This window comes from Etheostoma spectabile, chromosome 12 (genome assembly GCF_008692095.1).
Source record: "Etheostoma spectabile isolate EspeVRDwgs_2016 chromosome 12, UIUC_Espe_1.0, whole genome shotgun sequence".
Taxonomy (NCBI): Eukaryota; Metazoa; Chordata; class Actinopteri; order Perciformes; family Percidae; genus Etheostoma; species Etheostoma spectabile.
The window spans coordinates 8,362,040-8,380,169 of NC_045744.1; the positions used below are offsets into that span (position 1 = coordinate 8,362,040).

The 18,130-nt window shown below is 42.8% G+C and overlaps 1 protein-coding gene across 1 annotated transcript in view; it reads right to left on the minus strand.

The window, feature by feature from the left end:
• The window catches only part of LOC116698870 (zinc finger protein 521-like), a 90,670-nt gene that overhangs the window by 69,710 nt on the left and 2,830 nt on the right, over nucleotides 1-18,130 (minus strand). The window contains 2 exon segments of the mRNA XM_032531091.1: nucleotides 6,536-6,736; nucleotides 13,301-13,357. Coding sequence (XP_032386982.1) covers nucleotides 6,536-6,736; nucleotides 13,301-13,357 — 258 coding nt within the window.

Below are 18,130 nucleotides of genomic sequence, written 5' to 3' on the forward strand. Positions count from 1 at the left end.
ATTGTGGGTGGTCAGGTAAATCCTGTGTCTACCTTCCAGTGTATGTCTATGCATATTGAAAAGGACTAATGCTATTTATGTTACAGTTTCTCAGCACGGGCTTATGCCATTTGTGAGCCGGAGTCAGTTCAGTCTCATAGCTTCAGCAGGGCAGCCGAAGTCACTTGTGTTACAGAGGGAGGGAGCGGTTTCTTTTATTCAATTGTTTTCCACTTCCACGAGCGTGTGCCAAGGGGGAGGAAAGCGCCGGCTTAACACGCTCTGCAATTCAACACGGCCAGACGCAGTCCTATTAAGATTTAATGTGCCATTCTTCTGCTTGTGCCGCTGTAAAATACTTGCAGGCTGAGGAAGAGAGTGAACAAAGAGCAGGCAGCGCCAGGGCCAGGCAGAGATGAAGAGAGCAAGAGAAACCGAGACAACCGCTCCATGGCCAGGTCTTTGTCACCCGACAGTCAGTAGTTTAAGTGTTTTCAGTGCGTGTAGTTCTAGGTGAGTACATAAGATTATCTTTGTTTTGTCCACATGTCACCCCCGCTACTGTGGCTACCTACTTAAGAAAGAGGTCAACTGGATGAAACACAGCATGTGTTTACCCTCTTGGGCGATGAATTATGTGTCATCTAAAATGCAGAGTGCAAGCACGCAGGTGTTGTGAGGGATCATGTGAGCGTGCACGTGCGATAATACGTGTATGGGTGTGTGTTTGCATGCCTAAGCCAATGACTGATGGAGCAGGCAAGTACATAGGAGAATGTTTTGGATAGAAGGGGATGTGAATATGAAGGAGTTGCAGTGCAGGCCATCGTCATCTCTGTGAAGAACACACAAACACAAGCATAAAAAGCAGGCTCCGCTATTCTCCTTTTGATTGTTTTCTGCAGGAAATGCAGCCCTAGTCTCACAAAGACCAATAAATACTTTATACAGTGCATAATATGTGTGGTGTGAAGCACTGGGGAGTGAGAAAGAGGGCGTCCTCACGAGGGCATATGCTTTGAATTCCTAATGACACTCCTGTTAACGTTACTGGCACTGTCGCACAGAGAGGAAACGCACAGGGATGCTACGCTGTGGAGTCAAACATCTACTTTAATACTCCCTTTCTTTCTCAGCCTCTCTTTCTCTCCCTACCTATCTCTCTTTCTCCAGTAGACACTCACATAGAACATGCCCCCCACACAAACACGTTTTCACAGGAAAGACTTGAGCCCAATTCTGAGAGCTCACTCTAGCATGAGTTCTCTTTTCGGTGGCTGCGTTGTGCCAGAAGTAGCTATTCTCCCCTGACCGCCTCTCCTCCTTTCAAAGCCTTGTAATCAGTGTGCTGCTCTTTGTACCAGGATGTCGCAAGACGCCACTGCAAAAACACAGCAGAAATTCTGATGAACGACAGTGGCTCAGAGTTCGGCTAATCAGGTCTTGCTCATGTCGCCTTCCTCTTATGTGAGCCCTTTTGAAGCAAATAAAGTCTTTGCAGTTTGGCACATTCTTCTTGGCAGCCACAAAGCAGCTGTTGGATCAATACACAAGTTAGTTGAAAAAAAAACCTCCCATACAACCAATAGGAGCTGGTTGGAAACAGTTAGTAGAAAACATGGACTGCCAGGAGCCTGTTCATAGTTGAGGGTATTACTGAATGTTTCCATGCTGCTGACCCGACGACTTGATGTAAATTAATTCAAACACTTCAAACAAGCATGTCGTGGTTGAGAATGGAAAGGGGAAAACATATATAAGTGGGTTTGAAAAATTTGTCTTGTTCCCCGTTGCAAACAGACTTCATATTAGAAATGTGTCTAAACTATTTCTCTCATATTACCATCCTCTTCATTGTGGGGGGATCTTATTGTTTTTCACAGAGTATTAATATTTCATTTTTATTTTTCTCATAAATCTGAAATGTATTTTATTGAAGCTGAGTGCATTTTGCAATGTCTACAGGGAAGAAGAAAGGGGAAATCTACATAATATAAATCCATATATGGCCCAGTTATCTCTCTCTCTTTCTCTGTTGCACCCTCTCTGATTGATTCCTTTATCTGAGGGAAGCAGAAGACATGCTCTGTTTGCTCGCACAGTGGCCGGCAGGAAAACAGAGAAAGACACTTATTAAAAAGGTCATCTCACAGAGGGTTAAAATAGCGGGGCACAGATCACTCTTGGGGGAGAAACTATGCCCCTCCTCCAGTGAAGGACACAAAAAAAGGTGTTACTCAAGGGAGCTGGATACGTAATGAAAGAATGGCCACCAGGCTGACAGCCCATGTGTGCACTGGGCTATTCAAATACCTTCAGAGACACGGAATTGGAGAACTGACAGTGAAAGGCTTTGTGAAAATGCAATCTTTTGAATTAAACTCTGAGCTAGATGTGTTATTTTTATTTACAGTGTTTGCTAGCTAGTAAACACAAGTTGAAATGAGCTGAGGAGCAAGGTATTTCTTTGGTGAGTGGGTCTGAGGGCATGTTTCCTTCCCTACCATTGCAATCTCATATATTGCAGATGAACTGTCTTGTGCCAACTGAAAACAAAAGTCAAACTGTAGACACTGTTTCTCTTTCTCCATGAAGTACCAGTAACAATGCAAGGGGTGAGACAGTGAGACAAAGCATTTGTGAAGTGTTTTTGGAAAGGCCTATGGAATAGCAAGGCCTGCAGCCTCCTGTCTCCTCCCTAGGGCAGCCTAAAGCCCTGTCGGCAGGATGCTGATCCCCACACGGAAACCTGATCCGCAGCCATCCTGGAGCCGGAGGGGGGACGGGGGACGGGGGAGCGCTCTTCCCCCGCGGAGCCCCTCCACTTCTGCTCCGGAGTTAAAGGGGTGCTCTGGGGTAACATTCCTCTAGCCTTGCCCCAGCCAGCCTCCACTCTCAACTCTCTAGAGGAGCATTCTTCCAGCCCTGCCCTAGCCTTCAGTGGGATCTCCTGGGGAGCATTCCTGAAGCCCTGCCCCAGCCCAAGACGGGCTCCCTGGGGATGCATTCCTGCAGCACTCTCTCTCTTTCTCGCTCCCCATCTCCCTCCGTCTTCACTCCCTTTCTCAGACTCTCGCCTTCCTCCGCAGTCCAGCATTAGTGCGATCAATAGCACCGATCGCATCAGGGACACGAGGCAATCCATACCCATGCGCTCCCTTAGCACACTGCAGTGGTCATGGCTTAAGTGCATGGAAAGGTGTTATACATCTGCCAGACGGGGGGGAGACAATGGCCGCCATTGATCGCAGTGACATGTAACATCTTTTTCCTTTTCTCTCTGTCCATCGGGCGTGGTCGACATGCAGCTAGAATCTGTATAGACTTTATTTAGTCTGTTTTGTCTCACTCCTGTGGCGAAACTTGTGTTTTACTGTAGAGCGTAGACATGAAATATAATGAGGCCCAGAATAAACACGTGAGGTAGTGGGTTTATATAGGCATGTCTGGTTCTGGTAAAACACTGTATGTGCTTACACGATGTGAGCGAGCGGGGGAAAGAGCTGAGTTCTGTCAGAGAACAGCAAGCAAATCTACATATGTGGATTGGTTCCAGTCAAGCTCTGCAATGTGTTTACCAAAAATACATTTAAAATTGTAAAAATGGAGGGTTTAGCAGGTGCTGGTGGTTGATTAGAAAATGGTTCTAATAAAGGATCCATCTGTGAGTAGAGACTTGATGTAAGACAGATTAATTGGTCATGGATGTCTACATAATGCCACATAGGAAATCTCCTCCCATATTCCAGAGAAAACACACACACACACACACAAACACACACACACACAAACACACCCACACATAAGTACATACACACTCACACACAAAACACACACACACATTCATGGTACTTAGTATGCCATCTAGAAGTTTCTTTTCTCCCACTGTGTTTGAATACTAATAGAGTGTTTCTGCACAATCACAATACCCTAATGGCAATTAGATTCTTTTGTTTGGTTTCCATGGGGGCTCTTATCCAAACTCAGTTTTTTTCATCATTGAGCAATTAAGAGTTATTTGTCCGTAAGATTGACATTTATAAAAGCCAGGCTTAATTATTGAAAAAATATGGCTGAGTCAGTCATGACCACATTACAACAGTACTGAACATAAAAGGCCTGCCCCTGAATCAAATCAGGGGCACTCTTTTAACATTGCTGATTATCTGCAGATTATTTTACACCACCAAATAAGTATAATTTAGAACCAAATTTTAATTTTAATTTAAGCAGTGACAGAGCACAGGCTCCTATGACTTAAATAATACCTTAACTCTTAATTTCCTGCTGATCCGCTCCGGAACAGCGGCAAAGTCATTAGGTTTCCATTAAAGTCAATGTGTGTATTTCCACTGACTGCGGAACGGCTGCGTTCCGACTCCGTCCCAGCTCTGGCGATCCGCAGCCCTCCGGAGCAGATACGCAGAGCTTCTATTTTTGCCGGATGCTGGAGAGCAGCGCAACAATTCAGCACACAGCAGATTGTGCAGGACAGGAAGTCGAGCACAGAAACTAAATTAAACATCCGGTTAATTTTCAAAAATTAACTCACGGCAGATCATATTTCCCTGCACTACTCCTTGAAAACCCAGCACAGGGTTGTTCCCCCTCTACTCCTCTGGATGGAAACAAACTGGTGTTGGTTTTAGGGTTCTATTCTACATGAATTTGCGAAATCGTACCCGTTACGCAACAAATCCGGACCTTCTGCAACCGGTGGAAATTAGGAGTTACCCCCTGATTTCCACCAACTCCAGATCTCGCAAAATTACATATGATCATATATGTATAGTATAGAATATTACAGGTTGTAGTTTCTATAAACAGAACCACAAAACCTCTGACCTGTTGACTTCAGGCCTGTCTCCGTCCATTATGACATTATGACAAGGTGTAATGCAGGGAAATATGATGTGCCGTGAGCACGGCATATTTTATTTTGAAAATTAACCAGATGTTTTATTTTGTTTCTGTGCTTGACTTTCTGTCCATTACAATCTGCCCTGTGCTGAATTGCTGCGGAGCTCTCTGACATCCGGCAAAGATAGCGGCCGTTCCACAGTCAGTGAAAATACACACATTGATTTTAATGGAAACCTTTTGACTCCGCCTCCGTTCTGGAGCGGATATGCAGCTGTTCCGCAATTGGTGGAAATCAGGGGTGAGTGTTTTATTTATAAGTTCTTCAAACAGACAGTCCACAAATCTGCGCTGGCTTGATGGAATTTGGTGTTACATTGAAAGAAAATGGTGGCAGGAGGTTCTGCACTTAGTCTACCTTAAACCGATGAATGCTTTTGATGGATGACAGTAATGTGAAAGAAAACAATGCATTGATTTTCACACATTTAGTCAACTGAGTGTCACTTTGAATTAGCACACACCAGCACACCCGAGGAACACATATGCGCATACATGCCCACATACGGAATATGTACAAAAGCACGCCTACACACAAGCATTTCTGCTTAAATGAACACAAATATGAGCATGACAGAATTCAGAAGTGCACGCTTATATACACACACATGCACACACAAACAATCACAGGACTTGGCTCGTGAGTCTTAAAGTTAATGGAAAATCTTTGTAAAACTTGTGGGATATCTACCCTATAATTTTGGGTTTGCTGATCATGGGTTGTAAAATGTGAAATCAATCTGTGCTTGAATGTAAACAGAAAGGAGATTACACTAGCCTTCTCATGAACAGTGCTTTGACTTTGCTTTGAAACGAAAAACAGTATCTTCTTTACCACATTAGAAATCTGACCTTTACATCTTAGCCTGTACACGTTCTGTTTTTAAATAACATAGTAAGAGACAAGGTCTATGCTCAAACATGGGGGAATGTGTGTCAATTGGTGTTTCTCAATGCGAGCCCATCAGGACGTGTAAAGGAGGACAGCAAGTCCAGGAGAAGCACATGGAAACCTTCAGTTCACATCATTAGTTCTGTCTGCCACCTTGTCAGAGTATTTATAGCCCTATTCATCCATCAACAGGTCAATGACACAGCCTGCCAATGGCATCCTTCTCTTTCAGTCCCACTAGGTATTACTACTGCAGCGAGCTAGCATTGGGACCAGCTAAGGGACTTTCCTGGAGCAAGGATCCGTTTCCAGTTGGTGGTATGGTTACTGAGGGACTTCATAGCTGCATTACACACTTAAGTGAAATGTTAGAATTAGTATAGCGCTGTGTAAAATGTTACACTGAAACAGGCAAGGACACAATGCACATCCTATAAATACACATAATGTAGCCTTCAGTGATCTATTATAAGGACACATGGAGGCCTATTTGTATGGTATGCCTGTAGACATAGATGCACAGCCCATTCAAATAATGTGCTATGTGTGTGAGGTCTGTGTGTGTCTGATTGTTGGATATCTACCAAGGAAACTGGTAGTCTGGTGTTGTGCTCCCCTTGGTGCAGTGTACTAACACACATAGTGTGGCATATTCTCTGGTGAAGGCATAGAGCGAGAGTGGGAGTGGGAGAAGAGCTGAGTGGCAGGGTGGAGGGGAGGCTCGGTGGGCTGAACGTTGTTTACCTGTCAGCTGGCATTGATTAATCTTGTGTTCGGTGAGATCGCTCAGCGACTCGAACACCTGCCGGCAGCTGTCGCAGCTGTGCAGCGCAGGCTCGTCGTCGTCCTCCTCTCCCTCCTCTCCTTCCTCTGGAGAGAGCAGCCTCTTCCTCAGACGCCTGGTCTCACCATCCTCCGCCGCCCTCTCGAGGGCGCACTCTGGATCTGCCGAGCCACAGGAAATGACAGTACCACATAGTCAGAGGGTTGACCCACACAGTGAGGTAACACAGCGTCCTCTGGGTGACAATAAAATGGATTTCTAGACTCTGGATTTAATAAAAACAATAATAAAAGCTGTAATAAAAATGCAGGTTCAATTTGGTCCTCTGTAACTCAACCACTCATGCCATAACAGAACTATGGGCAGGTGAGGGTGAGAGATATACAGGCACACACAGACAAGGTGGCATGATGCTTACACACACACACACACACACACACACACACACACACATCAAATACACACATGCACACACACACCTCTGTTATTAGAAATGGTTTTACGTTGTGTTTGCCCTGCTTCACCCAAGCAAAACTTCAGTATATGAAACTAGACTGATGGGAATATGTGTAGTTAATAAATCCTGGATTGCAGTTTTGGCTCGACCAAAGAAAGTGCCAGTGAGAGCTGAATTGCATCAGTCAGCGTCTATCAAAGGAGACAGACCTTGCCATAATATCAAGACATCTAGGCCAGAACTCTGGATGTATGGTGCACAGTAAGACACGCAAAACAGAGATTGGTGTGTGTTAGGCTGTCGTCACGACACACTTCCCTAAATTATTCAGCCTTGCTCGCAGGCAGCCGCGGGTCGCACACATCAATATTCTTCAATCCATCTGCAGTTTTGTCTCTTGTTGGCTTTGTGCTGCAGCAGTGCCAGGGGTGGGCGACTGACTGAACCAGGACTAGGAATCATCTTTCAAGAAACCAGTCTATTCCAAAGTTATTCACTTGATAAAAATATTCGGACAACAAATCAAACCTTGCATTGTTCACTCACGGTGCACCATAAACATCTTCATCATAAATCTAGCTTGCAACAGCCACTAGCAAATAGGCAACATGGCCTGCAGGCCTCTTGGTTCCCTGCTGTGACATTACGCTCCACAATAAGAATGATTAAAAAAGCCATACTTACAATCAAACAATCAAGCCACCCTGGTTTAGGCTTTGTCAGGGAGAAGAGCCCTTGCACTTCACTGGCATCCATTTTAAGCCCTACTGATGCAAGTGTTCCTCAGCTTGTCCTAAAAACTACGGAGGGGAATGTTAGGAGAAAACCTGTTTTTTTGTCTAGCACACATTTAACAGTGCTTGCGGAAAAAGGAGTACGTTGCACCGATGCGCGCAGATGTGGGTGTATGATATATACCGGGTGTCCATATACATGGGCGGCCATTTTAAATCCTCCTTCTGTAGGGTGCTCTTGAACTGTGAAATTCCTTAAGGAAAGGCGTTCCAGGACTCATCCAGGCCACCCAGGATTTTTCCTTTCCCCCACTTGCGCCAAGTATTGATGTAACATCACACCCTCCATTGTCCTTCCCTCTTGGCGACTGAGGCTCTCGGAACATGCCCTCTAAAAATATCAGCACTGTGGTCCCCAGTGGGACCATGCAGAACAGAACAGAAGGTGTTTCAAGAAAATGAAAATCCCAACCCAATCCTCACAGATGCAGGCCTTTCTTGCTCTGGGGGGAAACACTTCTGACTGAGGCCAAAAGCCACACAATATAGACTAATGATTCATCCACACACAGAGACACAGAATTCACAATATGCACTGAAATGTGAACACGTCATGTCTTTTTTTACAGGGTGCCTGAGGAGGAGGTTAAGACTTTGATATTTTTTTCCAACGGCCTTTATGAATCATTAATTTCTCTAATATTACAGCTCAGTACTGTCAGAGAAAACAAATGATGACTACATTTAAGCACATTTAATGTTTTATCTGCAATAAAATAGCATTTCTCAGTGCAGGATGAATGCATTTTGTTCAACTGTTCGTATGAAATTGATATTCTCATATTGTTTCAATAGATGTACGATAAAGGACAAATAATTTAGAGAAACTGGAAAAAAAATTTGGGGGGGTTTGACATGGCAAGGTCACGTCCAACCCTGGGATTAAAGAGCTACGTCAATACTGAGGTTCCTGTGCCTCTGGGCCTCATACAGTAATCCATCAGATCAGGACATCCTCTTCTACCAGTCTCTACACGCTGGACAGCAGATCAATACCAGCATGCTTGGAATGGCTGACAATCACATGTGGAATATGATGGGAAGACATGTGGCATATTGAGATTTTTTAATCATGCCTGATGCCCTTGTTAATAATTTTGTTAATCAGCTTGGCAATGTTAGTACAGAAGGTAATCACAAGAGGGAAGCTACATTGACCGCTGATCCATATTCTGATAAGGTCAGCTCGATGTAAGATGATCGTAGCTTGGACTGAGAAATTAGTCATAAGAGGAATATGATGAAGATCTGACTGAAAGGACACATTTTTTAATCTTTAAGGTACCAAAATTGCATTAGTTTTGAATTAATAAAATGTGGAAATCTGAATGGTGGTTGACATCTTTATAGCCATGTAATATCTGTCTGAGTTCAAGTCCATCCATCATACACACTCTTGTCTCTTATGGTGCCTAGTGACATTTATCATGCAACAACTTTCATCTTGTGGGTGGATGAGTCCCCTGGAACCCCCACCCTTATATTATTGAATATTTCTGCTCTTAAATATTTATAACCTTTTAATTGATATTCTCTTCTCTGCTCCCTCAGCCCTACCAGGGACCCATGGTCCCTAGCTGGGAAGCCTACACGTACCCCCACTGTCTGGCCCACACACTGTGACAGGCATAGGCAGAGACACTGACCACAGGGAGAGGAGGAAGGGCAAGAACGTACAGGAACACTCAAAGAAAAAAAAAAATGTCTGGCCAGAATGACCTCAATAGAATCAAGATTTTTCCATGAACCCTGTCCTTACCTGGGGATTTTATGTTTAACCCTAGGCCTAAGCTTTAAGGTTTAATGAAATATTGAGCAGATAGAACAAGGAAAAGAGACACAGAAATGTTGTTGTTGGGTACTAAGCCATTTTTGTAATGCAACATGTGATGGATGTCAGTGTTTTAAACTGATTCAGTGTCAAAACACTGTGCACAATAAAGCATGAAATCACTCAGGGCTATGTTCTTACTTGCCTGTAGATACATTATGTCTGGCTCCATCAGGCTAGTCTCTGTATTTTTCTTTTTGCCACGAAAGACCTTAGTGTCGAAAACATCATTACTGGCTCAACCATCTCCTCATTTCCCCAACATTTCCCAGAGATCCTGATCCTACAATGCCCCCTCCCCGGCTACCCACCCTACAACCACCCACCCCCAAGTTCGAATTAAGAATTTATTTTAACCAGCAAGCAGCTTCTGTCGACACATGTCGGCGGGCCTGATCAAAGGTGAGTGTGCTCCTTTATCAGAGTGAGGAAGGCTGTCAGAAATAGGAGGACATTAAGATTGAATAACCTTCACACGGTTGCCGGCACCTCATTATTTAAGAATCTAAAACTTTTGCAGAGCACCCGCCATATATAGGTCACACTACATTCTAATGCCACATGTGCCTCAGAGTGTATCCTCCTCTGTGTGGATGGGATTTGGGGGCTCTCCAGTTAGACCGTCACATCCACTGATCCCCGATCATTAAAGATGTCATGATCCGACAACGCGGCTGTAGGCTTGACACTTGCCAGATTGTTAACGATCCTCAAGAATTTGCATGGGGGGAGTCTGTGTTCATATGGTCGGTGCATGCAATTTAAGTTATCTGCTTCAAGTCCCCCAGATTCGTATTAAGGACTAATTGCTGTTTAATATATTGGTGCGTTTGAAATTTGAAATTAGATTAGAGTCGGTGTTTGTCAAAAGTGATCTCTCTTATTAACATTACAAGCTCAAAGTGATTCGCTGACATCCAAATGTGTCCCACCTTGTTTTGTTTAACAAAAGAAAACTTGCAATATATTTATGAAAATGTTAAAACGCATGCTGAGATTAAGATTAAGTGTAGCAGACAGAAAGGAAATGTGCTAAACAAATACATGAGGAGTGAGAACAAACATGACGACAACATAGAGAGCGCAACATGAAAGAAGCAGCACATAATAATCACAGGTATACAGATGGCATCATCCACCATTAAAATCAACAAAACCAAAAAAGATATGAGCACACACAAAAGAATGGAAATGAAAGCAGTTGAACGCAAAACAACATTTGAACATACCAAACGCTCTCTTTTTCCTCTCTCTCACCCCGTCTCATTCACTCACTCACAGGGAGTGATAATATTGAACGGAGCGCCTTGCTATGCCATTAGTGCAGTAAAACATCAAAGGAAATGAATAATAGAGAATATGATTTTCTGAAGTGGTGGAGTGAAAGAGTCTTTTCCTCTTCCTGCTGTAGTGAGTTCTGCAGTACATTGATCTGTGGGCAGTCTCAGCCAGAGCCAGAGTCTCAGACACCGCACCACTACACTACGCTACACTACTCTTCACTACGGCACCTTGCCACCCAGACACCCCTTTAGATCTCTATAACACTTCTATTTGCCTCAGTCTACTCCACTTTGACAGAGCTGACACCCTCTTCCAAAAAAACAGCCTCAATTTGACATAGCCGAGAGCAAAATAAAGAAAAAAAGTAAAAAAGAAAGGGATGTATATATAAGAGAGAAGAAAAAGCACAGAGCATGTGGTTATAATTACACACAGGCAGCGCAGTGGTAAAGCCAAGCTGCAGATCTTAAGCCTGCTCGACACTCTGGGTAAAAAAGCGCAATGCCTCATTAATTCTCAGATATCACACTGTTCCTGCCCCTCTATACTATGCATAATACTGTCTATCTTTTAGAGGGCCTCTTTTGTTAGCATTTCTCCTTTGCCTTTGCTACATATCAAACATGAATGTGAAACAGGATGCAGGGCCTGCAGAACACTTGCAGAGTTACAGAAGAGCACAACTGGGGGTCTACTTATGAGGCAGATCTAGACACCACGTCTGATTAAGCCCTTGGCTTGTCAGGAGTCTAATGGCTATTGTAGCCGTGTCCGTCAAAGTGACGAATGCATGAGAAGCAGGTAAGCTTTTCCACTGCTTTCCAATTTGAAGTTAAAAAGGGCTTATTAGGCAGTGGTTTAGAAGGATGAATTACTGCTGTTACGAGAAAGACAGGAGCGGCATTGAAACATTTTAAAAGTTGGAGGAGACAAATTGGCAAATAGCAAGAGCAATCTCCCAGCATCTTAAAAGTGTACCGCCACAAACAACACTTTTCTCATTGACCATCCGTCAAGCTGCATTCTGAGAGAGGGTTAAAAAATAAATCAGTCAGACGAAGTCAAATGAGGAAAGTGAGAAATTAATTTGTGCGCCCTCCTGATTTCTCCACAGGCAGACATCGATCATGTGGCGGCTGTCTCCCCTCACTCTGGAGATAGAGGTGGTGGAGGGATGGGGAGAGGGGAGATTCGTGTGTCTGAGGGGGTCGTTGTAATCAGGCACACTCATTAGCTCTACTTTGGCTCTGGAAGACAGGAGGTCTCCGTGGCAAGTCTGCCTTTTATGCCCAGTCCTTCATCTCTTGAGCCGAGGTTAGAGGGGATAAGAAGGCGGATTCTTTGCACAGAACCACCCACCAATACCAATATCAATACACATTAACTCAGCAGCAGATAGATGTCTGCTTTTTGCAGAGATGAACAAAAATGTTACCAAAGTCTTTACTGGCATTACTGATCCATTACACACTAAAGGGTCAATCGAAAACACATGCAAGGAATGATGGATAACACTAAAAGTCAGAACCTGCTGCTGATGTCTGAGGCCCAAATCTACCTCAAAATACCTACTAGATGCTAAAGCGTAGGTTTGCAGAGAAATCACAACCAAAAAAACTGAAACAACAATATTGTAGTCATAAACAGCTGGGAAAAGCCCAGACCTATAGTCCTATAGTAGCGGTGCATGCTTCTGTCTTTTGTACAGGAGCACTTAAAAAGCTATGGGTAAATGCTGGACTAATGTGGCAGCCTAGGAGTACCCAGGGTCCCCAGCCTGCTGGGCAAAACCATCCATATTGGGTTTAAAATAACCACGCCTGAGACTTAACCTTTACCAGAGACAAATGAAATGAAAATATACAGTGTGGTGCATCAGGAGCAGGCTTCATTCATAGGGGGCTTTCTGCTAGCCTGACCTGAATTACCGCTCTGTTCCTGGAGGGCCACTGTGAATGGCACGCGTGGAGACAGGACACATTCATCTGGGTAGCTCTATTCTACATCATACAGAGGGTTGGGAAACAAAGAGTCTAAAAAAACGGCAGAAACACACAGGAACACAAGGACAGCTATAAGCACACCTGCATGTATGCACGCACACAAACAAAAAAGAAAAGCTACACCGTTCTGCCCTTCCCCTCTAAAAACACATGCAACCATGCAGATTACAGTAAAAAAACTCAAAAACAGGAAAGACAGTTTGTGTCATTCTGAACTTAACAAATACTTTAAAGACAAACAGACAGACACACAGACAAACACACAGACAAACACACACACACACACACACACACACACACAACACACATGATCCACTTTCCAGCCGAAAATGATGAAATATGAAATGGAGCATTACCGCTTGGAATGGCAGTCTGCCCAGGACTGTGCTGGTCCTCTGTCACATTGTCTTCTACTGCCAGAAAAAAAAGAGAAGGGGGGGGGGGGGGAGGGAGAAGAGGGAAAGAAACAGTTAACAGTGAAAAACAACTTAGACACATTGAGATTTCCTTCTTTTTTATTATTTACTATTGAGATTTTCTGTATGGAAACTCCAAGAGATTTCAGCAGCTTTCGACAGCTCAACCTGTGGTTTGGGAATCCACACAAGCCTTTCATATGTATGAGGTTTGGCAACAAGGCAAACAGCCACCCACGTACATAACATATTGGACTGGGTAATGACGAGATGAATTATAAACGTCTACCATGAAACGGCCTCCCAGTGACCAAGGAAAAAACACCTTGATGACTGCATTAGTAAGAAGGTTGTGTAAAGTGCCTTGGTTAGCTAAATTAGATGGGTATCAAAAAGATTTGTAAATTCCAGTATAAATATGGACCTTAAAGCCGACTGTGATCCAAATACAAATGCAAAGAAAACATAAATGCACATGTCGTAACAACCAAAGCAGCAGCAAAGTGCTTTTGCTCTTGAACAGGATGGCTGAAAAAAAATCGGCACTGAAACCCGCTCATTAGGCGCATGGCAAGTAAACCACTTTTGACTTTTTGACAACATCATGGCCTTGAAAAACACGACTTCTGTTTAGTAAAAGGTAAGAACCTTTTACATTGGAGCCTTTTTGGAACTGGTGAGAGTTCCTTGTGGCATGTCAAGTACGAGAAATAAAATGGATTTTAACAGCGGGAAGAGCACAAAAGAGTCTCCCACCTGTTCCATGTAAAATGAGGGTCTCACTGAGGACTTCTTACGCCTCTGCGTTCCACCCCTGCAGTTGAAATGCATTCTCCATTATGTCTTTTCTTTCTAGCCTTTCATTTTCCTGGGCAAAAAGGGAAGTGGGAGTCTGACAGGACCTCCCAGTAGGGGAGTGTAGCAGTGACTGCCAAAGCTGGTGCACTTTTAAAACCGCACAAAATATCCTGTACTTTGCATAATTAAGGCAGGATCCTATGGTGGCAGAAGCCCCCTCAGGGGAGCAAGAGTCAGTGTCAAGCAGGGTGTCAAACCTCAGTGAAAAATGAACAGGAAAGTGTTGAGCTGTTTCTTATAAAGATGGCAAACAACGGTACAACTACATTTCACTGTCAGGCCTTGTCCAACCAGAACTGAATTCCAAAAGAAATCCTGTGAGAAGCTTTTATTCAAAATAACCTTTGTAAAGAAATGCCACTATTCACTTAATTCAAATAAGAATGTCCGATCGAGAAGAAAAAAAATCCCCTTAGTAACAATTATATTTGATGTACACAAAAATGCTAAACAAACAATAATGGGTCCGGCAATTAATTAGCTAAATCCATTAAAAGTAATGGAATAGACGTAGTTGGACACAATGGAGGTATATCTCTCGAAACCACCAAAGAGGACTGTATCAGCCAACACAGAAAGCTTGTCCTGTCAAAGGAGGCCTTAGTGACTGACGCCCTGAGAGTTTAATGAGTTTCTCCAGCACTGTTGAGCGCCTTGCATCTAGGATCATTTAAATGGGCTAGGGATGGGGGTCCTAATAAATCCCCCAGGGTTCTATCAGAGATTGGCGGCGGGAGCTGGAGTTTCTGTTTTGATTACCGTCCCTGTTGGTGAGATGAGGGAGTTCAGGCAGAAAATTCTATTTCACAATGCCATAAGAACTTAAACATTACAGCAGTTTGCGATGATTTGTCACCACTGTGAACATATTAAAAGTTTTGTCACTTAAAGTACACAACTTCCATCACGGTGCAAATATTTTTTTTTATTTGCACCTGTCTTTTGGATAATTAATATCTAGCTAGGAGCGATCATGGAGGGTGAGCTGTCAAAGTAAGGGCAGACTCCTGTGATGTTTAATACGAGCTGGACATCTGATCAACAATCACAAGACAGTATAAACGCAAATAGCTGGACAGTTTTAATTAAAATACTTGAAAGCGTGATCACTTCATAACGACAATAACTTCTCCTGAATAGTCCGCATTGTTTTTAATGCATCGCCGCTATCAGTTAATTAATGTTTAACAAGGTACAGTGTATCACTCAGTCAGTGACAAACTGTAATCATGCTGCTAGGTTTTGTTGATATATACCAAACACACTGGGGACCATTTCAGCACTGCTCCTTTGATTTTCAAAACACGGAGCAGGAAATACATAATCCCACAACAAGTGGCACAGCATTAAAGGCCACTAATTAACACACTGGCCACAGACAAAAATGACTGTAGAGGAACTGCCATTATATTGAAAGGAACAATCCCCAAGACAAGACATTTCCTTTTTAGGGATGAATTAATTTTCTACAGATAGGGGAGAAAAACAAGAAGCGACAAACAAAACGCAGGGTAAAAAAAAACAAAAGAATACAAACTTGAACAGATTGATCACCACATGCACAGCCCATGATACATCACACCTGCATAAAACTAATGATTTAATAGACATGAATAAGCAAAACATGACAAACTCTCAGCAGCTTGGACCTCTCCTAATCCATCAAATGAATTCCTGCTGTGTCAGAGAATAGAGTGAAGAACGCGTATATGCACAAAAACATGTGTGTATAGTTACCGTACATTTTTGGGCTTTTAATTATGGATTGCCACATATTTGTGTGTGTGGACGCTTGTGTGTGTGGATATCTCGCAGCACTTCTCAGACATTAAAAAAAAAAAGCCCTGAGTGTGTTCCTAGATATGCGTGACTCATCTGCTTGGTTACAGCCAGCTTGGACGATACAGTGCCGAACACAATGGCTGTGTAATCCGCCCTGACTGACCGGGAAGGAGACGCTCGCCACAGGGACTACAACTCAATTTAGCTCGGGTCAAAAGGTCAACTCTCCTCAATTAGGGCTGGGAAAGGAGGGAGGACACACACTGCACATGAATAACTTTCTTAATGAGCATTATTTGAACTGGTGATTAGTGTCATAAATAATTTGCAATAGAGGAGCATGTTAATCAGGTTGCATAATATTTGTAATCCTTCATTATATTGCCATCCTGTAAGCAAATCATAAGAGCAAAAAAAATTAACTCTACTAGTACCAATAAAACTGTCATGAACCAATTATCCCTTTTATGCAATTATTGCAAATTTAGCATCCCAAAAAAATATTTGTGCCATTCATACAGAAAAACGAGACGGATGCAAATAAGCAACATATCATGTCATTTGCAGCAGTGATGGAAATCAATCACTGTCTCTGAACAAGTAGTCTTTCTCCATGTGGCAGACAATCCATGACAACAAGAGAGACACATGCCATGGAATAAGAAGAGATATCGGCCAGCTCCCGCGACACCCAGTCAAACACACTGAGCCGCATGTCAAGAGCACTGACAGCCGTGCTAATGGGATTTTTCCACGGCTCCATCATAATTTCCTTAATGATAATACTAACCATATTTTTGTGTCACATTAGAAAAGTGTTAATGGGTGTTATGCCACAGATCATTAATTGTGAACAGACTGGAATACTGCAGCTTGCTGAAAACTAAGAATGACGCAACTGTAAATAGGCATTTTAACAGGGGAAGAAAACATAGAGCATAGAGAGTGCATTTCTGCATTTTCTAATTGCTCAAATTAAGGAGAGGCCTTTATAACATACAGAATATGGTGTGCGTTTAAAATAAATTCAAATGAGTTTTTGAGTAGCTCCTATGATAAAAATACTTGAGCTTAAAGGTGCAATCACACTTTTTCTTCACACGGGCCTATGCCTACAGGGAGTAAAAGGGGGAGTGGCTATGATCAACACGATCAAGTTTCTTTTCTCCAGAAAGAAAAGCTTTAAATTATGACAAATACAAAAAAAAAAAATACATATCTATTTTAGTTTCTTTTGATAGATCACATTTTAATAGCAATTTCATTCACCTGACATGAAGGGAAATAAAAATGTTGCTTTAATTCTGCTTTAAGTTAATAACAAACTGATTCACTATCTTTTTAACAGGCCCTTCATAGATTTCATAAATCAACCTGTTCTAAAGAGTTTATATTTAACGTGTAAAATAAAATTTCTATTAATGCATGGCCAAGCAAATTTCATCACGTGGCGACAAATTTCAGCTACTCCAATATAATCTATACTCCTATATTAAATATTTAAGGTGTACATGACACAGCGCTGATTTCATGACAACCTCTATACTTAAAGTAAATGGCGCTGAAAATATATTTATATATGCGGATGACAGATCTGGAAATATACTCCTCAGCCAATAAACACATCAGGGCTCCAAATGAAAATATCAACCCAGCCTCATATTATTCAGGAAGTGCTGTAGGACAGGCAACGTGGCAGTCATCACACGCTACATGCAGAATTTGGAGTGAGATCCTCCTTCTTCGCTGCACTGACTGAGGCAATGTGCTGACCCAAAGCCTCAGCACATCAAAACAAAATTACAATGTGCCTACAGTTGAGAAATGTAGAAGGCTCAGGATTGCGTAAATGTCAGTGGCTAGGGTGAAGTGTTTGCATATAAGCGAATGATGTATGGTCTTGTCCTGTGCCATTTATTCCCCTAAGCAATAACGTAGCCGGATCTGTCTCTCAGACTTAATTGAAACGGGACTTGTAATGTTGCCCTTTTCCTCGTAGGGACCAAAAACATAACCCCTGACTCCCACAAGTAGCCGATACTAAGGAAGTGGGTGTGTTGGGGTACACAAGGGAAAATAGAGTACCAACTGCCACAGCATTATTTTCTCATCTCCTCTGCATACACTCCA